Below are 24904 nucleotides of genomic sequence, written 5' to 3'. Positions count from 1 at the left end.
AAAGTTCCAAGCATCGCTGCAAGCTCACTGATTGCTCTGGGGCATGCCCGCACTCATTGTGGTCCCTGCAGGCTGGCAGAACTCTTGCATAGGTGTGCTTCGAGGTACAGAAAGGCTAGGCAGTGTATTTTTATCCGACCACCTTTCCTGGTCTCTTAACAGTGTTCTGTGATGCAGAGTGCCTTTTTGTTTTTAGTTCTAGCCTTGAGACAGCTTTGGCTAGTTGTGTTGCCAGTTTTTTGTTTTCCCTAAAAATCAGAACAAGAATGAACATATATATAGATAAGTACTTAAATGTCTATGAAACAAGCATTAGCATAGCAAATAGGTCTCGCTTTTGAGACCTTATAAGTATTTAGTTATGCAGCAAAATATCCTTGGTGCAACAACATCAACTGTTGCATGGCTAAACACTTATAAGGTCCCAGAGGCGAAACCTGTTGGCTATGCCAAAGCTTGTTACTTACCTAGTTTTAACTAGTGATTTTTGTAGTTGAACTTTGTAGTGCATTTTAAATTGTCCTCTCTACGGTCCACAGTGGTTCTGGTGAGCCGATGGCTGTGGAGGGAAGGGCTTGCTGCTGCCCATTTCCTGGTTAAACGGGAGGGCGCCATTTTGGACGGTTAGCGCTCTAGTCGCTCTACTCTACTCTAAAGGCAAGCCCATCTGCGCCCAGAAAGTTCCCAGCGCCAAAACCCCTAGTCCAGTCAGCCTAGGTAAGCCTCAACCTACGGTTTACTCCAGAGAACAACTCCTGTATCTACTTTGGAAGGGTGAGCCTAATCATTGTAGAGCATTATGCTTTGACGAAATGTATGACCAAAGTCACATCCTGTTTATTACCTGTGATTTTAAGTCATCCCTTCTAACCATTGGTTCACTGGACAACTTCCACAGAGCTATAAACCTGCCTTGATAATCTGAAGCTACAGGAAGGTTGGAACCCAACCATAAAGAGTTATTAATTAATCCGAGGTCCATGATAAAACATAAGTAGAATTAGGCAGGCTAGGAGGAGGCTTGGCTGAGTGTAATGGGGGGACAGGAAGAGGCTGTAAACGCTGTTTTAGGTAACGCTGGTTTTATTTTCATATACAGCTTTTTATGACGTAACGTCAGTCTTTCTCTGGCAAATTCTGCTGGATCCGTGGTGACTCTGCTTATGCTTGTCCTTTAGTGACTGTTTTTTTTCTGTCCGGGGCCCCTCTGGTACTGGCAGGTGATAGAAGTCTCTCTCGTGGTAACCGTAAAGGGAAACACAAAACAATAGGACCGTTTTTGCTTTTGTCCTCGCACCGTTTTTATCCCGTGGGGAACCAGGGTAGTGAAGGGACACCGCTGACTCGTGCTTGGCTATAAAGGCTTTGTGAGCGATTCGTGGGGAAGTCGTGTAAGGAGAGGGAGGACGACAAGGGAAACAGGATACCGGAAACTTAACAGGAGAGTGTACCCAGCCCTATTGTGGTATCGCACTCCTCCTTCCCACCCAGCTCGAAAGCTTCTCCCGTACCTGTCTCAGCCATACTCCTCCCTCAGGAGTGTGGCACGGCGCAGCATGGATCCGTTGGCCTCCTGGCTCGTCTGCTTCTCCTCCTGGCTCGTCTGCTTCTCATCCTGGTAAAAGCCGTCCTTTTTTCGCGTCCTCTCCCGGTCTCCGTGTCTCCTCTCCTCTGGTGATGTCACATGCCGACTGTGGGGCTTCCGCGTTTTTCACCAATGCTGTGAAGCTGACGTCACTGTGGGTTGGGTCTCCCTCGGAATCATGCGTCCAGTTAAAGGCGCTGCTTACACTGAGAATTTATAAAGCACAATACCAATGACAACTTGAGACTAACAGCTGTAGCAGCTCGTGTAAATCTCTTTATTTTAAGATCAGAACCTCTCGCTCTAGCACCTTTCTCCTGTATGTTAATTTATAGACCTCTTGGTCCCAGGACATCTTTCCCGTCTGAAATAGAGAATCTCATAGAGCCCCACTTGGGAAAGGAAAACGTATCTATTCTTGGAGACTTTAATTTCCATCTTGAGATTAGTACGCATAGAGATACCCATGCTTTTAAAGATACCGGGCCTGTCTGGGACTGCTACATCTGATCTTGGACCCCATTCATGTGCCTGCACACACCCTTGATGGCATCTTCTCTAATGAACCCCGGCTGAGTTTTCAATCGTTGCTCCCACTCAGCTGGTCTGAAAATGGTCTTATTTTCATTTGAACTGCTTTCCACTCATATGAGGGACATTCTGGTCCACTCCAAGATTTGGAGGAGGGACTGGAAGGGGGTGTCAGCTGAATCCCTCATAAATATTTAGGATAGCATGCCCTTGGCTGGTCAGAAGGATGTGGACAGAGGCGCAGTGAATCTCTCTGCCTGGCTAGGTGAAGCGAAAGATACAGAGTAGCCCCCATCTGGGAAATAGAGCTGAAGAGGAAAATTCCCTTGGCTCCCTGGTGCTCAGACAGACTGAGGCTGCTTAGGCAGGCCTGCAGTCACCAGGAACGTGTCTGGAGAAGGAATTATGAGGAGCAAAAAAGGACTGCTAATAAGTCTACGATCAGAGTTATAAAAGGGCTCTCACAGAAGAAAAAGCGAAATACTGTACTACAGTATTTGAGGCCACAAATTCTTCTAAAGATCTTTTTTAAATTGTCATGCTGTTATATACACCTTTGATCCCTGCTGTAACCACATGTTCAACAACAGCTATGCAGTCAGCTCACGGATTTCTTCCAAGCAAAGAATGCTAATATCTATAAGGAGCTCGAATCGTGAATAACAGCAGTGGACCATTTGGTGCCCTTAGGAAGAGAGGTTTTATAAAAACAAGGGAACCCAAGCAATCAGTCAGGGTCCTTGGGTACAAGTATTTTACACAGGAACAATGGTCCCTCACATCAATGAATTAAGGTTGTAATTCACAAGAAATACAAGGACGATAAACGGTGAAACCGACTCCAGTCCTCAACTCGTCAGCGAATTCCAAGAATTCTGGTCCAACTGGACTCCACGTCGCCAGAAATCAGGTCTACCCGAACCCTATTTAGCCAGTCACTGTCCTCCAGGCTTTCCGCAGCACCCAGTTGATGGCGGGTGATATTGATTACCACGACCGCATTTGTTACTCACATTTACAGCGTCAACTAACCAGCCGTAATTTCTCCTGTCGAAGATTCCCTTCCTTTATTTATTTTATTTTAAAAGTTTTATATAGCGCGAACAAGATCTTTGCAGATAACAGAGTGCTTTACAAGGGAGGTGGAAGGGTGGGGAACAGGGGAGCATAGTAGGAAGGCAGGTCAACAAGTTAATGTAAATAGTAGAACTATTACAAATATTACAGGTAAGTAGTAGAACTATTACAAATATTACAGGTATGAGGTAGCGTGGCATAATTGTACGTAGGTCATCAACAATGTAGATAACACCAAAATAGAACATAATACAGATATGAGTAAACATTTTAGACTAGTACAAATAAGAACCCATGTGCATAGGAATCAGATCGGTAATACTGATCGGATTGTATCTCAGACGTAATTGTTCAAGTGTATTTAGCCATAAGGATACTTTTGACTTCTTTCTTAAAAAGAAGGGAGGAGGAGATGAGCCTGGTTTCCGGAGGAAGTGCGTTCCAGATCCTGGGTGCCATTCCTGAGAAGGAGCGTTTGTATGTTTTTTCCTTCCGTAATCTTCGAGGTTTCAGCAGAAGATTGTTTGTACTTCTGGTGGTTCTGGAGCCGCCGGAGACTGTCAGTTTATGGGTGAGGTAGCTGGGTGATTTCAGGTGTATAGCCTTGTGCGTCATGCAGGCAATTTTCAGGTGTATTCTGGCTTCAAGAGGCAGCCAGTTCAAGGATTTAAAGTCAGGGGAGATATGCGAATGTTTTTTAGATCCAGTGATGAGTCTTGCTGCTGCGTTTAGTGACGCTCTGAGGGGTGCAGTTGTAGTTAGGGGGAGGCCGCAGAGGGCCACGCTGCCGTAGTCTATGCGAGGGATGACTAGTGCTTGAACTGCTGATTGGAAGTCTTTTGCTGGGAGGAAGGGTTTAAGTTTCCTCAAGGTATTTATTTGGAAGTTCGCCCCTTTAGTTGCCTTGCTGATATGCTGCTGCATGTTGAGGTTGGTGTCAAGTGTTATGCCTAACGATTTTGCTGAGTCCACGATGGTCGGTTGGAGATTGAGTGCTGTTAGGTGCTTAAGCCATGTTTGTGCGGAAGATATTTTCGTGGGGGGTGAGATTCGGAGGAACTCTGTTTTCATAGCATTGAGTTTGAGGTGGTTGTCAGCCAGCCAAGCTTGGGTGCTTCTGATCGTTGAGTTCAGACGCAAGATGTCTTTGGGGGATTGTAACTTGAGATATAGTTGAGTATCATCGGCGTACATGTGAAAGTGTACATTGGATGATTGTAGCAGGGTGGTGAGAGGTTCCATAACTAGGTTGAACAGAGTAGGGGATAGACAGGAACCTTGTGGGACACCTAGCAATACCGGTACTGGCGAGGACATCATGTTTTTGCTCTTGAATTTCTGAGACCGGTTGTGTAGAAAGGAAGTGAACCAACGAAGAACAGTCCCAGAGAGGCCCATTCTTGTGTTTAAGAGTTCGAGTAGGTTCTCATGTTTCACTGTGTCAAATGCTGAGGAGAGATCGAGGAGGATGAGGAGGCAGGTATCATTTTGATCTAGAATTTGGAGGGCGTCGTCAATTATGTGAGTCATAGCTGTTTCAGTGCTGTGCCCTGCTCGGAAGCCTGAATGATGAGGGTTGAGGAGATCAAACTGTTCTATGTGCTTTGTAAGTTGTAGTTGAACGCATTTTTCTAAAAGTTTGGCGAGAGTGGGAATGTTGGTAATCGGACGGTAGTTGTTTAGATCAGTGGGGTCGGCTGTTGGTTTCTTCAGTAAAGGTGTGACTTGACCAACTTTGAGGGAGTCTGGGATGGTTCCTTGCTGAAGTGAGCTATTGATAATTTTAGTCCACAGTGGGAGGAGCAACTGAATGAAGTCTTTTACGGCATTAGCAGGAAGAGGGTCATTGAGGTGATTGGATGGTTTTAGGGTGCTAAGTATTCTGTCAATTTCTTCTTCAGAGTAGGTGTCAAAGGATGACCATGTCGCATTGTTTTTTAGTTTATTAGGTGTTATGCAATTGGGTATTGAGTGAAGGCTTGCGTCATTGAGGAGGTCGCTCCTTATATTGTCAGTTTTTTTGTTAAAGAAAGCCGCGAAATCTTCACAGGAAGGAGTAGTGCTCATCATGTCGACGGCTGGGGGTTGTTCCTTAGCTTGAGATCGGATTAGCTCGAACAGTTTACTTGGACGGTTTTTTGCTTGGTCGAGCTGGAGTCTGAAGAACTCTGACTTTGAGCGTTTTATTTTCCTGAAGTATGCGTTTCTCTTCTTCCTCAGAGTTTTTAGGTGCAGTGTCGAGGGCGCTGATCTCCAGGTGCGCTCTGCCGTTCGCATAGCCCGTCTGTCATCATTGAGACTCCCATTGTACCACGGGTTGGAAATCTTGGTGGACACTCTTTTCAGTTGCATTGGAGCGGCCTCATTGATTATTGAGGCCATTGAGTTGAGATAGTGGTCAGTTAGGCACTGAATATCAGTAACGTCGGTAGGGGGGAGTAGGAGATTGCAACTGTTGGGGGGTAGAGAGTTTGTATTAAGTTTCCTCAAGTCTCTTTTCCAAACTTTGGGCATAGAGTATTGCACCGGGATGCGTTTAACTTTTTCTTTGATGAAGAATGTGACAATATGGTGGTCTGACCAGTCACAAGGTTGGAATGAGTCAAGTTGAATGGTGTCTTCTTTGGAGATGACAAGGTCGAGGATAGAGCCTTTGTCATGTGTCGGGCTGTTGCATATTTGAGTGAGGTCAGAAGCGTTAAGGAAATTTTTAAGGCTGTTAACTACTGCGTCACTGCAGTCATCCCAGTGGAGATTGTAGTCGCCAAGGTAGATTTGTGTGTTTTGCCGCCCAGCGTTGATTGACATTGTGTCCATGAGTTGTTGTGAGAAGACGAGGTTGTCCCCCGGCGGGTGATATAAGATGTGAAGTGAGCATACAGGTCTGTTCTCACTGATGACCTCCAGGCAGAAGTATTCACATGAGGTAAGGGACGGGGCGGTGACTTTATTAATTGAGAGGTTACTCTTGTAAATGCATGCTATTCCACCACCTGTCTTGTTGTTGGACCTGTCAAGTCTAGTGATGTAGTAGTTGGGGTGGACTAGGATATCCATGATAGGGTTTGATGATTCAGTTAACCATGTTTCAGTTAGTATGGCCAGGTCAAGGTTCGTAGACATGATGAGGTCAGCGACCTCCGACGAGTGTTTTTGGGCCGATCTACAGTTAAGAAGTGTGCATTTGAGTCTGGGGGTGCAAAGGGAGGTCGAGGGGTCTATAGTGAGAGGAACTTTAGTGAGGTTGTTGGGAACGGAGCCTCTGTTGCTATACGTGGGGTGCCTGATAGGGTTGGAGAGAATCGTAGGAATGGACAGGTGTGTGGGGGCTAAGACGTTTTGGGGTGCCGGGACGTATGTGCTAAGTAGGGTATGTATGTCGTGGTCCGAGAGAGTCTTCATAGTGCGCCGGGGGCGGTTGGAGGTATTGCGAAGGGGGATAGAGGACCAAAGTAGGGGGTGGGTATGATGTGTCTTGATAGTGCGCTGTGGCCGGATGGAGGTACAGCGAGAGGGGATAGAGGTCACATGTAAGGGGTGACGAGGATGTGCGGGGGCGTTGTACATTCGTTGAGAAGTGGTGGTGAGAGGGGGATGTTTAGGGTAGGTGAGGAGTGACTGTTTGAGCGTGTGAAGTTCTTCTTTCACTTGGAGGAGGGTGGTCATGATTGTGTCCAGCGTGCAGTTGGGTATGGGGTTGGTATTGTTGGAAGGGTAGTCAATGACAGGAGGGGTGGGGCAATTGCGAGACGTGTGGAGACCGGTCGTTGCGGGGGTGCAAGTGTAGTGAAGGTGAACGGGAGTGAGAGTGGGGGGGGAGATGTTGGGGGAGGAGTGGGGGCCAGGAGTGGCGGGAGTGCAGAGAGTGGGGGGGGAACGATTGAGAGAGGAGTGAAGGCTAGGAGAGGCAGGAGTGCAGGGAGTGAGGGAGTGAAGGCTAAGAGTGGCTGGGGTGCAGGGAGTGGGGGGGGAGATGTTGAGGGGGTGGTGTAGGTTATGAGTGGGTTGAGTGCAGAGAATGAGGGGGGAGCTGTTGAGGGAGACGTGGGGGCTAGGAGTGGCGGGAGTACAAGGAATGGGGGGGAGATGTTAAGGGAGGGGTGTATGTCAGGAGTGTGTTGAGTGCAGAGAGTGGAGGAGGAAATGTTGAGGGAGGAGTGGGAGCCATGAGTAGCAGGAGAGGAGGGAGTGGGGGGAGAGACGTCCAAGCTGAAGGGGGAGCTAGGAGAGACGGAGGTGCAGGGAGTGCTGGGGGTGGGTATAGTGGGGGGGGAGTTGGGATGGGAGAGAGTCGAGTTGTGCGGGTCAGAAGCGGTGAGTCGTTCTGAGACGATAGTTGGAGGTGTGGAATTCTCGTTCAGTTGGTTCCGTTGGAGTGGAGTATGTGTATGTGTAGAGGCCCGACAGTTGGTGAGGTGTTCTTTGAAAGTGGGGAACAGGTTGTCGAGTAGTTCCAGGTACCTGTCTGTGGATTGAAATAGGACAATCCCGTTGTTGTATATAGTGATGGCTGTTCTGCCTGGGAAGAGATGGGAAGGTGCTATGGAGAGTGTTAGGCCATGAGCGGTTTTCCTGATGGTAGAGACGTTGAGTAGGGTAAGGAACACTTTTCTCCACTGAGCTCTGCGTATGGTGTGGAAGATGATATCGGTGTTCAGGGATCCATTTACCGGTGAGAGGTAGGTGTCGGCAAAGGGTGTTTCAGGGTGGGACCTTAGGAAGTTGTGTTTAAATCGTTTAGCGGCTTTTTTGGTAAGTGAGGGTGGGTAGTTTATTTTATATGTGTGCTTGCCGCTTTGATCCATGTTAGTATGGCGTAGGGGTGAGTGTGGGAGAGTGAACAGAAGAGATATACAATAGCACAGATAAATGCAGCACAATAGGTTACATGGGTCAAAAGAGGGTCACTAGTGAGAGATCAAAAAATATGTGGTAGCAGAAAGTACATTACAGGAATAAAAATGCAATTGGTGCAATATCACAGATATACAATAACCAGATAAGAATATAATACTGATGAAATATTGGCATAAAATATAGGTGCTAACAACAAATTAATGCGTCAGGTGACACTAATGAGCAGCCAGACATATATGTGGTAGCGATCGATGCAAAGTGAATTGGGTGCACGTTAAAATATCTAAGTTACAAGAAGCAGTATAGTACTATCAACTGAGTTGTGAATACATAGCTATATAAAGTGCGCTGTAGATGAGAAGAGATTAGTCTAAAAGAGACCAGTTCTTAGGGTAAGGTCATCTTAGAGTGAAAATGACTGGTCCCTAATGGAGGTACAGGAGGGGATTTATTGCTCCAGTTTTATGTCCCCAGCCAATTTTGAGCAGGGGAGGTTTAACATATGTGATCGCGTGGGGTGATGAAAATACCTCTTAGCAGTTCCTTGTTCTCGCATGGGTCCGTTCACCCCGGCCTTCTTCTCAGGCTTTAATTGTCATGCCCTGATGATGATCTCATTATTTTACAAATGGATCGAAACGTCGTCGACTTCCAGCCCCTTGACACAAAGATATTTTTTTGCTATTAATCTGTGCTATGGTGCTGCCATGTATGTTCTGTGGCCTAATCACTTAATTGTACCTCGGCCATCCTATGCAAATGCCTGAGTTTGTTTAACTCTAATTATCTGTTGTAAATTGTCCCACTTTTTGTGTCATTTTCAGATTCAATTATATCTATTTTTGATACATAGTCATAGACGTCATTAAGAGCATTCAAGCCAAATTATAGTTAGTGCCGAACACGCTCAACAGGCTCATCTTGGAGGTTCCAAAACGGGAGTCTGCTGCCAAGGATTACATGACCTTCAAGGGCTCCCGCAAGTAAACGGATTATGATCAATCCAGTTTTACTTAATACACAAGGCCCTCTTTCAGACTTGCTTGGAAGAAATCAAGGATGCGTATTTCATAGTTACTTCCTTGGAGTACACTCGTAAAGAACGGGCTTTTCATGCTATAGGATATCTTTTACATGTCTGTTGGTTTTACGCCACAGGGCGGTTTAACACCTCTGCTTACACCTCTGCTACTATAGCACCTTGACGCCCTTGGGCGTGTATTGCACCCTATAAATCCTGTTCAAAGCATCTACATTTTGCTGTGTGTCGGACCAAAAAAACATCGTATAGCCTTCCTCAGCAGCAGCAGCCTGTGCAAGTAAGAGCGGTGGGGCTGGGTGTGGGGGTGGGTGTGGTTGTGCGGGGTTTCGACAGACGTCGACAAGGGAAAATTAATTTTTTATTTAATCCTCTTCCCCGCTCCCCACCCAACCCGGCTCCCCCGCTCTTACCTGCATGGGCCAGGGCTGTTCCTCAGGTACTCCCCGGAGCCAATATGATATTCACATAAATCCTTTCACTTTGAAGTCAGAGAAAGAAAAGTAAATACGGAGCTCCTTGGAGGAGAGAGCCTGACCTTTCACCTCTGTCCTTGAACGCACGGCAAATGTGACACGATAAGAACAAGATTTAAAGGCCTGTTTACAGAAATAGAGCTCTGGTGGACGAATACAGTAAATAGGGTTTGGCCAGGGAATGGGACGAACTTGAGCTGGACAGCCTTAAAACAAATAGAGCAAGCAAATAGAAAGCAGGCCAATGAGGTACAAACCACATAGCAAATGGTAAACAACGGGAAGAAAGCATTCCCACGGAAGCTTTCCGAAGTCCCCAAGATGTCATTATTAAACAAGACAGCTATGCTGTCTCTTAGGCTCCGACCTACATGGGGCCCAGCAATGTGAACTAATTGTCATTTACTTAAATGACAGAGGGGTGCTGAGTGGTGGCGTAGGCTCAAGTGGGCGTTTAAGAAAAATGGGCATTGGATTTAGTCAGTTTCATAGACTTTGCACCTGTACCTCTACATCCCACCCTGCTTCCACCTGGAAGAGGAAACTCTTCATGAATGTTAAAACTGTAAGAGAGTCTGGACCCAAAACCATCCCATCCATCTACCAAAAGAAGACAGGATGAGACTTGGTTATGAATCAACACAGATCCTACTGATCTTATACATGGAGCATGTATGTCCACGAATCGGAAACATGCCCGATCCTGATGTTTCTAGTCTGGGTCTTCTCACTTGGGCTACATCTCTTGCCAATAACCAAGACAACTTATCTCCACTTTATACCATGACCCAACATGTTGCATGCCATCCCATTTTTCATAGGTCAGAGAGAAGAGCCTCGCTCAACAGCACAAGCCCCTAGGCACCTCTGGTCAGTTCCTTCTGCTTGTAAAAGATTACCAAGCAAAAACAACCAATGGGAATGGAATAGACCAACTCTCAGTGCCCACTATTTCCAAGTGGGCACACGAATGTATGATCCGGTTGCCCTGGGGTATAAGGGACATAACAGTTGTACATGAAAATATTCCTAAGAGGCTTCTTGTGCAAGCACAGGTACTATTATGGAGTCCCACTGTTCAGAATATAGCTGCACTGCACACACCCCATGCATCCACACCCCGTTTCCAGCACAGCTGAATGCTCTCGGCAACAGACTAACAAGCCCTGTTAGGCCCATGTAGGTGGAAGCGAAAATGCTGTCCTGTTCTGAAAACGGAATAACCCATCGTGGTATGGTTTATGTTATGTTTTAGCATAAGCTTGGAAACGGAGACCTGCATACGTTGTGTATTTCAGTTCCTCAATGTAAAGATACATTTGGGGAACTGCAAAAGATGCAGTCTACGCAGAAGGGTATTGTTTGCCCGGTGTCCGTGTATTCAGTTTTTTTCCATCACATGTTCTGAGTGTGTTGCAACTCAATTAACAAATATCGACTGTCACATAGTTGTTAAACTGTCCAGTCACTTGGTAATATTTTGCAGCCAATCTTAATCAAAATTACCTGGATACCAGTGGCAGCAGCTGCGTGCTAAATCGCGGCCAAACTTTGCGTTGCTGGCTTTGCGCTCATCACTATTGATCCTTTAAATAAGCTGTTTTCCAAGCAGTTCTAATACTAACTTTGCCTTCCCTGCGTAAGCATAATAATTAGGAATATGGAGGAAGCCACTAACCATGCCTATAGTTTTTCACACCCAGGCATGCGTACGAGCAGGAGGTAGGAAGTCTACAATTAAACCTATTTAAGGAAAACTGAAAAATTTGGTAGGCCAACAGAATATAGGCCCTACATAAGCAGCCACCTAGGCAACCTCGGTTGAAACGCTATGCTATATTAGTTAAACTTAGCAACGTACTGCCCATATCTGGCTCAGCATTGCTTGTTTTGTTTCTGAACTCTCCTTACACATATCACTAGTCTCTCCCTTGGACAGACATGCTTGCTGGTCGATGTATTTCATGTTAACACCACCGCTCAGTCAATAAACTTCAGATCAGGAGGCCCGTCCTATCCAACTCCTTTTATTACACCCACTAGTAGTATTTTTTTAACAGCACTGAACAGATCAATGTTATTCCATTGCAGGATTGTAGTGATACACAATATATATAACCTAAGTTAAACAAATAATTTAAAGAGTTCACAGTCATCATCACACGTAACATTTTTGCTAAGAGAAAAATACAAAGCTCTCTATTTTTAGGTCGAGCTGACGTTAGCATTCATGCGAAGCATGAATGCTGTCAGCTCGACAACTAATGTGATCCGTTTTTAGGAGAGTGGACACCAAAGTGTTACGAGCGTTTTCAGTGCCGGATTTCACCTCGGGAGCGCGCAGCATTGTCTGCAGTGGCAGTGTCAGTTTCGCTTTTTTATTACTTTCGTTTTTCCCGAGGCTGGCTGAGGCTGGCTTGGAATGAACAGGCTTGCCCCCGCGCATGCGCAGAGTAACTCACAGCCCTTGCTTTTACAGACGCAGGCAGGCAGCCCCCACCCCTCTGCATGCACGCACGCACGCACACACAGGCGAGCGCATGCACACGCAGGCACACACATACAGGCACACAGACACTCGCTCACACACACACACCCCCCTCCCCCACAGTCACACGCACGCACACATACATACAAAGCCCGCACGCCCGCACATGCTTTCCCCGCGCCCCCCCCTTCCCCGCGCCCCCCGCCTCCCCCTTCCCCGCGCCCCCCGCCTCCCCCTTCCCCGCTCAGCAACGCACTCACCGGCTTCCTTCGTGCGGCGGCTCTCCTCAGCTGCAGGGCCCGGCAGCAGGACTCTTCTTACCTCCTTCTGCACCGGGGCGCAGGGTAGGCTCCTGCCTGCTCCGGTGCTCCAAACACGGCGGCTCCGTCCAATCGCGGCTCTTCCGTGGGAGGCGGGGTAGGCTCCCGCCCTCCTACTTCCTGTTTCCTGTTGACGCGCCGGCCTGCCTGACTTCCTGGTCGCAGGCCGGCAGAGTGACGGCAGTGATTTGCGGTATGTATTTAGTTAGTTATTTATGCATTTTTATATAGCGCGGACTTTACCCGAAGGCGCTATTTATTTATTTATTTTTTTGGGACGCTACCTTTTTATTTAGTTTTAAACATTGATGGCTGAATTTTATGGCACTGTACTTCTGAAGTCCCCTCGAGTTTGGTTACAATACTTTCTATCCAAGCCGATAGCGTAAGGCGTTTGGATATGTACTGATCCTGGACCCCATATCTGAACCGAGTCATCACATAATTCATAAACCGATCGAGCACTCGAAATCAAGACACGGCCCTTTTTTACACCCTTTTTAGTTGAAGTCATTTACTTTGTCCATTACCTCATAAACCGGCTTTAATAATGTTACCGCTCTTTAGGGGCTAACATGCAGAAACCCTGCAGCCTTTCGGGGGGATCCTATTCAGCCCAAGCTCATTACATATCTGCGAGGCATGCTTTATACTCAAGAGCCTCGGGGCCTCTTCGCATTCTGCAGGGGGGGCATCATTTTGCGCTCCGCCACAGCAGGCTGCCTCTCTGTGCCCGTTCTGCATTGGCGAAGGCTTGTACCCCAGCTCTCAGGCAATTCACGGGTGCTCGGACAACGGCTTTTTAACTAATTTAAATGATAAGGTTTGCGGCTATCACTTGTTTGTTTAATATTACGGGCATGTGGGTTGTGTGATGCTGCATAAACAGATGCGTTTGGAGTTTATTTACCGATCCGCTATGGAGGGGCTTTTCTTTAATCTGTTGGTGGCTGTTTTTTTTTTTTTAATTTATATTGCGTCTTCATGTACACATGATGTTTGACTTTTTTGAGCAATTCGTTACGTTGGGCTTTTGTATAATTTGATACTAGCTGTTATTTTATTTATATTGCGTCTCCCGATGGTTGTGTGATGCTGCATAAACAGATGCGTTTGGAGTTTATTTACCGATCCGCTATGGAGGGGCTTTTCTTTAATCTGTTGGTAGCTGTTTTTTTTTTTTTATTTATATTGCGTCTTCATGTACACATGATGTTTGACTTTTTTGAGCAATTCGTTACGTTGGGCTTTTGTATAATTTGATACTAGCTGTTATTTTATTTATATTGCGTCTCCCGATGCTGTGTTTGCCTGCCCCGCCAGCTCTCCAAGGTTGCTATTTGTTTCTTTCCCATCTGCGTACATCACTTGCGGGATACAGGTAAATCTGCATTCTAGAGTTGCCTTTATTGTTTTGAGGCCGGGCGCAGGGGCTGCTCCGATGTTATCAAGGCTGTTATCCCACTGCTAAGGCGGTGCTGCACTCACTGCCTTGTTTATATTTGTTTTAGTTCCGTGATGCTCCGATCTTTGCCCCTTCCGAGTGGAGCTTCCGAGTGGAGCTTCCGAGTGGAGCTTCCGAGTGGAGCTTCCGAGTGGAGCTTCCGAGTGGAGCTTCAGAGTGGAGCTTCCGAGTGGAGCTTCAGAGTGCAGAGTGGAGCTTCAGAGTGGAGCTTCAGAGTGGAGCTTCAGAGTGCAGAGTGGAGCTTCAGAGTGGAGCTTCAGAGTGGAGCTTCAGAGTGGAGCTTCAGAGTGGAGCTTCAGAGTGCAGAGTGGAGCTTCAGAGTGGAGCTTCAGAGTGGAGCTTCAGAGTGCAGAGTGGAGCTTCAGAGTGGAGCTTCAGAGTGGAGCTTCAGAGTGCAGAGTGGAGCTTCAGAGTGGAGCTTCAGAGTGGAGCTTCAGAGTGGAGCTTCAGAGTGGAGCTTCAGAGTGCAGAGTGGAGCTTCAGAGTGGAGCTTCAGAGTGGAGCTTCAGAGTGGAGCTTCAGAGTGCAGAGTGGAGCTTCAGAGTGGAGCTTCAGAGTGGAGCTTCAGAGTGGAGCTTCAGAGTGGAGCTTCAGAGTGGAGCTTCAGAGTGCAGAGTGAAGCTTCAGAGTGGAGCTTCAGAGTGGAGCTTCAGAGTGGAGCTTCAGAGTGGAGCTTCAGAGTGGAGCTTCAGAGTGGAGCTTCAGAGTGCAGAGTGGAGCTTCAGAGTGCAGAGTGGAGCTTCAGAGTGCAGAGTGGAGCTTCAGAGTGGAGCTTCAGAGTGGAGCTTCAGAGTGCAGAGTGGAGCTTCAGAGTGGAGCTTCAGAGTGGAGCTTCAGAGTGGAGCTTCAGAGTGCAGAGTGGAGCTTCAGAGTGCAGAGTGGAGCTTCAGAGTGGAGCTTCAGAGTGGAGCTTCAGAGTGCAGAGTGGAGCTTCAGAGTGGAGCTTCAGAGTGGAGCTTCAGAGTGCAGAGTGGAGCTTCAGAGTGGAGCTTCAGAGTGGAGCTTCAGAGTGCAGAGTGGAGCTTCAGAGTGGAGCTTCAGAGTGGAGCTTCAGAGTGGAGCTTCAGAGTGGAGCTTCAGAGTGGAGCTTCAGAGTGCAGAGTGGAGCTTCAGAGTGGAGCTTCAGAGTGGAGCTTCAGAGTGGAGCTTCAGAGTGGAGCTTCAGAGTGCAGAGTGGAGCTTCAGAGTGGAGCTTCAGAGTGGAGCTTCAGAGTGGAGCTTCAGAGTGGAGCTTCAGAGTGGAGCTTCAGAGTGCAGAGTGGAGCTTCAGAGTGCAGAGTGGAGCTTCAGAGTGCAGAGTGGAGCTTCAGAGTGCAGAGTGGAGCTTCAGAGTGGAGCTTCAGAGTGGAGCTTCAGAGTGGAGCTTCAGAGTGCAGAGTGGAGCTTCAGAGTGGAGCTTCAGAGTGGAGCTTCAGAGTGCAGAGTGGAGCTTCAGAGTGCAGAGTGGAGCTTCAGAGTGGAGCTTCAGAGTGCAGAGTGGAGCTTCAGAGCGGAGCTTCAGAGAGGAGCTTCAGAGCGGAGCTTCAGAGTGGAGCTTCAGAGTGCAGAGTGGAGCTTCAGAGTGCAGCTTCAGAGTGGAGCTTCAGAGTGGAGCTTCAGAGTGGAGCTTCAGAGTGGAGCTTCAGAGTGGAGCTTCGGAGTGGAGCTTCAGAGTGGAGCTTCAGAGTGGAGCTTCGGAGTGGAGCTTCAGAGTGGAGCTTCGGAGTGGAGCTTCGGAGTGGAGTGGAGCTTCAGAGTGGAGCTTCAGAGTGCAGAGTGGAGCTTCAGAGTGCAGAGTGGAGCTTCAGAGTGGAGCTTCAGAGTGCAGCTTCAGAGTGGAGCTTCAGAGTGGAGCTTCAGAGTGGAGCTTCAGAGTGGAGCTTCAGAGTGGAGCTTCAGAGTGGAGCTTCGGAGTGGAGCTTCGGAGTGGAGCTTCAGAGTGCAGAGTGGAGCTTCAGAGTGGAGCTTCAGAGTGCAGAGTGGAGCTTCAGAGTGCAGAGTGGAGCTTCAGAGTGGAGCTTCAGAGTGCAGAGTGGAGCTTCAGAGTGGAGCTTCAGAGTGCAGAGTGGAGCTTCAGAGTGGAGCTTCAGAGTGGAGCTTCAGAGTGGAGCTTCAGAGTGGAGCTTCGGAGTGGAGCTTCGGAGTGGAGCTTCGGAGTGCAGAGTGCAGATTCAGAGTGCAGATTCGGAGTGGAGCTTCAGAGTGGAGCTTCAGAGTGGAGAGTGGAGATTCAGAGTGGAGATTCAGAGTGGAGAGTGGAGCTTCAGAGTGGAGCTTCAGAGTGGAGCTTCAGAGTGGAGCTTCAGAGTGGAGCTTCAGAGTGGAGCTTCAGAGTGGAGCTTCAGAGTGGAGCTTCAGAGTGCAGAGTGGAGCTTCAGAGTGCAGAGTGGAGCTTCAGAGTGTCAAGAGCAATGCCAATAGCTCTAACTTTAACAAAGGCAAAACCATTGCATTGTAAATGCTTGTTATTTTACCGAATCACATGCTCATGCTGCTGCCTGGTTTGTCTACATGCACACAGGCAGAATCACTCGGTACAAAATGGCTCCTGTTCACTCGTCAGTACGGTCTTGCGCCGCCCCACCTTCCCCCTGCCAAATACATTCATTCCAAATACTGCTTATTTTCATATCAGACTGACTTCTCACATCTGGGATAGCAGGGGCACCTTCCACAGTGATTAGTGCTTCACAAAAAATAATTCTCGGCTAGCGCTCAGAAGCCTTGAAGCTTTGATTGAATGACACTGCAGTTTGATGCCCCGCTCGTTTTTTGATGCTATGCGTTCCAGACACTGATTTTATTAAGACTCACTTGGAGCTCTAAACTGTCACTTGATCTTTCTTTGGGTCATTTCGTTTGCCCGGAAGGACTAACATATCTGTGAAACCCTCTTCTTTTATAGTTTGAGCATCGTCTTCGTTTAGCAGGATAACATTATACATTTGAAAATACAAATATCCGGGAAGAGCAGAGAGCAAATCTCCGCGATGTTGGGCATTCTCCTATCATAAAGGAAGCGTGTTGGTGGGACCTGTGGCATCTAACGCATCATTTAACCCTATATGCGTGGGCACCTACCACAATAATGTATAGGATGAGTTTGTTCCGTTCCCGTTTTTAATTTGATGTAAAACTCAAATCACTGCACACTCTCTACTACACACTCTCTACTACACACTCTCTACTACAGTCACTACTCTCTACTACACACTCCCTACTACAGTCACTACTCTCTACTACACATTCTGCTACACACTCTCTACTACAGTCACTACTCTCTGCTACGCACTCTACTCTCTACTACACTCTACTACACACTCTCTACTACACACTCTACTACACACTCTCTACTACAGTCACTACTCTCTGCTACGCACTCTACTCTCTACTACACACTCTACTACACACTCTCTACTACACACTCTACTACACACTCTCTACTACAGTCGCTACTCTCTACTACACACTGTACTACACACTCTACTACAGTCACTACTCTCTACTACACACTACTACCCACTCTCTACTACAGTCACTACTCTCTACTACACACTCACTACACACTCACTACTACAGCCACTACTCTCTTCGACACACTCTATACTAGACACTCTCTACTACACACTATCTACTACAGTCACAACTCTCTACTACACACTGTACTACACACTCTACTACAGTCACTACTCTCTACTACACACTACTACACACTCTCTACTACAGTCACTACTCTCTACTACACACTCTACTACACACTCACTACACACTCACTACTACAGCCACTACTCTCTTCGACACACTCTATACTAGACACTCTCTACTACACACTATCTACTACAGTCACTACTTACTACACTCTCTACTACACACTCTACTACACACTCTACTACACACTCTACTACACACTCTACTACACACTCTACTACACACTCTACTACACACTCTACATTACACACTCTACATTACACACTCTACATTACACACTCTACATTACATACTCTACATTACACACTCTCTACTACACACTCTCTACTACACACTCTACACTACACACTCTACTACACTCTACTACACACTCTGCTACACACACGCTCTACTACACACTCTACTACACACCCTCTACTACTCTCTACTACTCTACTACACATTCTCTACTACTCTACTACACACTCACTACTTTCTACTACACTCTACTACAGACTCTCCACTCTCTACTCCACACTCTCTACTCCACACTCTCTACTTCAATCTCTCTACCTCAATCTCTCTAATTCAATCTCTCTACCTCAATCTCTCTACTTCAATCTCTCTACTTCAATCTCTCTACTTCAATCTCTCTACTTCACATTCTGTATTACACACTCTCTACTACACACTCACTACTCTCTACTACACACTCTCTACTACACACTCTACTACACTCCCTACTACACATTCTCCTACACACTCTACTACACACTCTACTACACACTCACCACTCTACTACACACTCACCACTCTACTACACACTCACTAGTCTCTACTGCTCACTCTCTACTACACACTCTCTACTACACACTCTCTACTACACACTCTCTACTACACACTCTCTACTACACACTCTCTACTACACACTCACTACTCTCTACTACACACTCACTACTCTCTACTACACACTCTACTACTCACTTACTACTCTCTACTCACTCTCTACTACTCACTACTACTCTCTCTACTACTCACTATTACTCTCTACTACTCTCTCTACTACTCACTCTCTACTACTCACTCTCTACTGCTCATGACAATGCCATTTATTTATCTGTTTCCAAAACCAACACATAAATAAAACATTTGTCATTTACAATGCCAAAAGCGCTAACTTTTGCAAAGGCGAGACCGTTGCATTGTAAATGCTTGTTCATCCTGTGTTGTATTAATTGCAATTGCAAAACACTATCTAGTTTGAAATCTTCGGGCTCCAGAAGAGCACCACAGGCCGCCTTAACTGAAGCTGTGCCAGATAGTAGTCCGTTTTCTATTTCTCGGCATCCTGGCTACTCCATCGTAGGACGAATAGAGCGTCATATTGTGTATTGGCATTATACTTGCCTGTGGAAGCAGCATTTAATGTTTTTGGTGTATCGAAATAATATTTACTTTCTTTGTGTAAACACGTTCTCTAAATTTTAGAGTAGCTAATGCAAAACACATTATATAAAAAAATGTGAATATTCTTTTTAAGACAGTGTAGTGATTTGATTAGAAAAGATTATTTTCGAAAACGGTGCACAATGTCTGTTAGATGGATGAAACTAACGTGCTCTTATTAAGAAACTGCATCGTTCCAAGATGTCCGCGTCCTTTGCCTGATCTGTGCACTGAAGCCTTATGTTTATTGTTAATAGTTGTATTTGTCACAGCGGTTAGATGTACATTGCGATATAGTTGTGAAATTGTGAAGAGCAACCTCGCCCACGTAACTCGAGCTGGATGGTGACAGGTACCACGTGCGGCTGGCTCGAAGGGTGGAGCTTGGGGAACAAAAAGGCTCGTTGATAATGTACATCAGTACTCCTAACTGCCATTCTGAATGGCGAGGACAGGCAGTGTTGGACGGTGTTTCAGTGTGAGGGAGTGCGGCGCTCTGATTTATACAAACCTTTTCGTGAGAAACACATCGCATCCTGATATGTCGCTGCATGCTGGGTTTTGTAGTCTTGTTTAATACATTATAAAACAATGGCTGTAAGTTCCATAATTCAAAGGAAGTAACTTAACGGAAAGATGATCTCCTCAGGCATGGAACTGGGAAACTTGAGAGCTCTGGAAGTATTGACAGGAATATAACTGCCTACTTGTCCCTTCTTTGTGTGTTTATAAACACCAAGTGGCCATATTCACCATATTAATTCACCACTAATCCTTTGTAGGCTTCTTGAATAGCGTGCGTCAACAAGCGCTATATAAATACAAACCTTTGTCCTCCGCTATCCTGCTATCATTCCAAATCCAAATAACTGACTTACCTATCCACCACTTAAAATGTACATGCATGTTTCGCTATACTAATTTCAGCACTAATACTCTATGGGTCCCGGAGTAGCTCTTCGACGCCTCGTCAGGGGTAGTAAGCGTCTGGTGTTAAACTAGACTTCACGCAAGAATGATCAAGTTTCCTTTATATCTTTGCTTTCTAGGATTTGTAGTTCTGCCTTGTAATGGGGCCAGCGAAACTGCAACTGTCAAATTGCAAAGAATAATCCCATGACTACATAAATTATGCATTCAGAGCTGGCGTGACACAATTTGCTAACTCCACACTTTTAGTCTGTCTTTTTAGCAAACAGCACTGCATGTAGATTGTGAAACTTGTAGTTTGTCTCTATTTCTAAGTAAGGACCTATAGTTAGCAATATGCTGAAAGTTGTTAGTTTAAAAAGAAGCTGATCGAAAAGGGTCGCTCGTGATATAGGACACATAACTTGAGGGCCACGTGACGGCTGTGCAGCATATCTCTTTTTGAATTAAGGGGCAGCTGTTCTAGCTGGGAGATTGCATCTTTTATGAGGAAGATGTCAGCAAAATGCTTTTCTGCATGCTTAGTGTCAAGTCTTGACAGTAGGTATGCTGGAGAGAATTAAGAGAAGGAGAAATAGAGTTTTTATGTCTGTGTATTTTCTTTCTGCATGTCTGTTGTGAAGGCAGGAATTTACTGCTAATTTATTTTAAGAGTTTATGTCAAGAAAATTGCTTGCCCGGAGCTATGACTGATTTTCCTGACACTGGGGCCAATGAGCGTGCAGTAACCATTGCTGTCCCTCCTAGCTTCACAGCTGTGCCTCCTTTGTCTCGCTGTTCCCTGGCCTCCTTATATGCTGCTCATGCTAAGAACTCTGCACAAGGAGGTAGCTCTCTGAATACTGAGTTCCACGGGAGAGGGGTCAATGCCATGCCTTGTGGCCTTTCATGATCATGCACCTCAAGATAAGAACAGGACACCATAGCTGAAATAAGCATCGGACGGTGTTTGTGTGTTTGTTTAGCTGACTGTCTGCATGAAGGTGTGACAGGATGGATGTCCATCATACTCATATACTTATGGGGACTGATGCAAGACTGTACTCATGGTATTGAGGTTCTTTTAACTTCAAATTAGTGGCAATTTTGGGTTTTTTCTTCCTTCTGTTCCAACCTTTTGTCGGACTATTCAGATGGCACAACAAAATTTCACTATAAGTCCAACACGTGTTTTGGCCAGCTGGAGCAGAACCGTCTACACCCTGGGTTGAGTGGAATGATTATTTCAGGAATTATATTGAAGCTATTGCGATGATATAGATATGGCAGCTGAACAGAAGAAGGTAACTCTGCTTCATTCTTTAGGCGCACTTGGATTAAAGACTTTTAATCGCATGCCAAAAGCAGACATTGTTGGGGACACAAATGTGTTTGATGCTGTAATTAAGGATCTGGATAAGTATTTTGCACCTAAGGTTTCCATACGAATAATAAGGTATAATATTTTCCAGTGGAAACAAAGGAAAATGAACCAGTGGATGATTTTGTAGCTGATATAAAAACAGTTAAGACTGCAATGTAAATCTTAAGTTTCACAGGAGGATCTAATACGAGATCAACTAGTGATGCATGCTTGTAACCTGGCTATACAGGAGCTATTGGGGGGGTCAACGGAGATTCACCTTTTGATGTTTTTAGTTATTGTAAGGAAATCAGAAATGTCTGGAAGATGCACCAGTGCGTTAAAACAAGGAGAGAACGAGCATGACACAGTGAACCAGTTATCTGTCCACGGAAAGGGCAAATATTTTGGGAAGCAATTTATAGGCAAAACAGTAGGCAAAGAGGAGTATACATGTTTATTCTGTTGCAAAGAGCATTAGCCATACAATAAATTTTGTCCTGCTATAAAACAATAACCAACCGTGGTGTTATTGGTCATTTCGTAAAAGTTTGTAGGAAAAAGAAAAAGAACATCAAATGTGTAGTTAAGGATTACAGGAGTTTGGAGGAAGAGGATCAAGATACAGATACGTAGCCCTCTATAAGGTGGTAAAAAATAAACCAGTATACATCATATCCAATGGTGGGGTTATGAACAAAATATATGCAGATTCAGGCTCACCTTATACAATTGTAAGTGAGGAGGTTTGGAAAAATACATTTATCAAGAAGATTGGTACATGATTGCTTGAGACTATTATACAACGTGAGGGCTCCAGTGGAGAGAAAATTGACATGCTAGGTTCCCAATGATTAACTTTCAATTTCTAAAAAAAAAATAGAACTGCTAGAGGGAAGCTTTACGTAGCGGAGATAGATCCATTCGTGTAAGGATGGATTGATCAAGGAAGTTTTCACATTTTTCTAGAGCCTAACAGCGAGGACAAAGTACTAGTAATGGATGAAAAAGCTACCATAGGGGCAGCTATGCTAGATTTATTTATTTATTTATTTATTCAGAGTTTTATATAGCGCGAACAAGATCTTTACAGATATCAGAGCGCTTCACAGAAACAGGGGGTGACGATAGCATGAGGGTGACGCGACATAATATTGGGTGCAATATTATGTCTATATATATGTCTATGTATATATATACATTTTAAAAAGTGTTCAGTAGACTTTGGGGTCTTGTCGGCGCCAACCTGGGCGAACATGCATCAATTGGCACTGTTCCTTCTGGGGACTTAAAGTGATCCACCAAAAAAGCGAACCAGCTAGCTTCTCGGCCTGGCATTTTGAATCCTAACCAAATCATTTTTAAAAACGGCTTCAGTGAAACAAGAAAGAAAACATCGATTACGTTCTCCACAATGCAACTATGAGATAAAGCATTTAATGTTTGATGATTCAATGTCCTTTTCAGTTGTAAGATTAGACCTCGTGCTCCACAATATAAACAATCCATAGGATGCAGACTGACACATGAGGTATGAGCAAAAGATAAGAATGTGGGTTGAGCCAAAGCCCACTCTAAGTATATATTCAAAGTATTGGAGTACTGGTACCGGTGGGATCGCAGATACACCGTAAGAGCATTGATGAAACCAGTGTATAAGGCTTGTGTATGAGCACATGATTGTTCTTAAAAAGGATTCTGTTACTAAGGTCCACAAGCTTAGAAATAGAAATGTACCAATAACGGTAAGGGAGGAAGTCTGCAGGAAATTGGACAAATTGGTATCTATCTGTGTTATAGACCCCTAGAATACTCTGAATGGATATCTCCCTTGGTGGTGGCACACCAAAGCAATGGTAGAGCAGGTTGTTTGTGGACCTAAGCTACTTCAATGAGAACATTATGGTAGACCGTTTTCCCCTTCCCAAGATAAAATGGTGGTGTGCCTCAAAGATGCTAAGTGGTTCTCAACAATTGACTTGTCATCAGCATATCACCATATTTTATTAGCCACTTCATCTTCATTTGACACATTCAATCCAGCAGTAGGATGTTTCCAGTTCAAAAGGATGCCTTATGAATTGGCATCTTCTGCCGCTTTGTTCCACAGGTTAATGCACAAGCTGTTCTGCAAGGAGCGTGGAGTTAAATTCTTCAATGACGGCATCCTGTTTTTTGGGGAAATATGTGTATTCATGATGAAAAGTTACAAAAAGTATTAAGTTATCTTAGATGGTAGCACACTCTAAATGTAAATTTGCAGAAAGGTCAGTGACTTATCTGGGCTTGGTAATTGGGGAAGGTGGAGTCAAGCGCAAACAGTCTCTGGTTGACACTATTAAGAAATTTCAGGCACCAAGCAGAAAGGAAGAGGTCAGATCCTTTTTGGGCATGGCAGAGTACTGTGCAAAATCCATACCTAGGTTTGCAGAGTGTACCTACAATATCACACTGAAGAATAAAACAAAATTTGAGCGGACACTAAACTGTGAGAAGGATTTTAGGAAAGTTAAATCATGTATTTCCAATGTAGTTAGTTTAAGCAGTTTCGATCTAGAAGGAAATGACATCATTAAGGCTTATGCCAGCAATAAGGCCATGGGGCTGTGATAACACAGAAAAATAAGGAAGGCATAGAAATTGTGATCTCTTTGCTTCCAGGGCTTTGTCCCCAGCTGAGGAAAAATATCGTCTACTTTAACGGGAAGTCTTGGCATGTGCATGGTATTTGGACCATTTGAGGGTGTCTATATTGGGTAAACCACTAATCATACAATGTGACCACAAGCCAATAGTGAGATTGCTAACAACAGAGGGAAGTGTAAATGCTTATCGAGACTTGCCAGACTCTCCATGAGAATGCAAGACTATGTTTTTATATGGTTGTCTATGTACCAGAGAAGTACAATATAGTGGCAGATTACTTTTTTCGGTTGCCTGCTCATTTAGAAGAATTTGTGAGTGATACATTGGATGACTTTTAGGTAGCACTAGTTCATGATTGTGGCATGCCAGCAATAAAGAAAGGACATTGGCATGCAGAATGCCAGAAGGAATCTGTTTTGTTAGAAGTGGCTACGTTTATTCAGAAGGGTTGGCAAAGGAAGGATTAGTTTAGCAGAGAGTCAAGACCATTTTGGGAAGTCAAGTTTAACTTTCCAGGGATAATGATGTGTTTTTATGAGGGGACATAATTGTTCCTCCTGAGGGTATGAGGAAAGATATAATGCATCAGTGACATGAAGGTCACTTTGGGGCGGTCAGGACAAATACCGTTATTAAGACACTTTTCTGGTGACCCGCTATGGATTCTGCTGTGGAAAGATTTGTCAAGGAATGTCCCAAGTGTGCCTATAATGACAATTCAATATACACTCTTAAGACCCTCTATGAGTGTTTGTGATATACCCAAACAGCCCTGGGAGTATGCAGCAATAGATTTTGTTGGACCAGTGGGGAAGTGCATCAATGTATTGATAGAGCTGTTTACTAGATGGCCTTTTGTAGAATTTGTTGACAGAGCAGACACAGAGCCCGTAATCAAATTTTTAGATGCAATATTTGAATCGGAGTCCATTCCATCCACTACACTCAGTAACAATGGGGTGCAATTTGTGTTCAAAACTGCTAAGGAGTACTCTGAAAGGATTGAAATGAAACAAAACAGAACTACATCCCTATT

The 24904-nt window shown here is 45.3% G+C and overlaps 1 protein-coding gene across 7 annotated transcripts in view; it reads left to right on the top strand.

Annotated features, from left to right (window-relative positions):
• The window catches only part of LOC144807225 (7-dehydrocholesterol reductase-like), a 195532-nt gene that overhangs the window by 121551 nt on the left and 49077 nt on the right, over positions 1-24904 (top strand). Inside the window, exon 1 of one of the 7 annotated variants that reach the window (XM_078673080.1) lies at positions 19193-19302. The exons of 4 other annotated variants lie outside the window; for them this stretch is intronic. Coding sequence is in view for 2 of the 3 variants with exons in the window: in XM_078673077.1 (XP_078529203.1) it covers positions 19393-19428 (36 nt within the window). In the remaining variant the exon portion in view is untranslated. Of the gene's footprint in view, positions 1-19192; positions 19303-19377; positions 19429-19526; positions 19548-24904 lie in introns of those variants that run through there. 2 more of the 7 variants (XM_078673077.1, XM_078673078.1) reach the window with 2 other exon arrangements.

This window comes from Lissotriton helveticus, unplaced genomic scaffold (genome assembly GCF_964261635.1).
Source record: "Lissotriton helveticus unplaced genomic scaffold, aLisHel1.1 SCAFFOLD_859, whole genome shotgun sequence".
Taxonomy (NCBI): Eukaryota; Metazoa; Chordata; class Amphibia; order Caudata; family Salamandridae; genus Lissotriton; species Lissotriton helveticus.
This window is presented reverse-complemented; position numbering and strand designations above follow the sequence as displayed.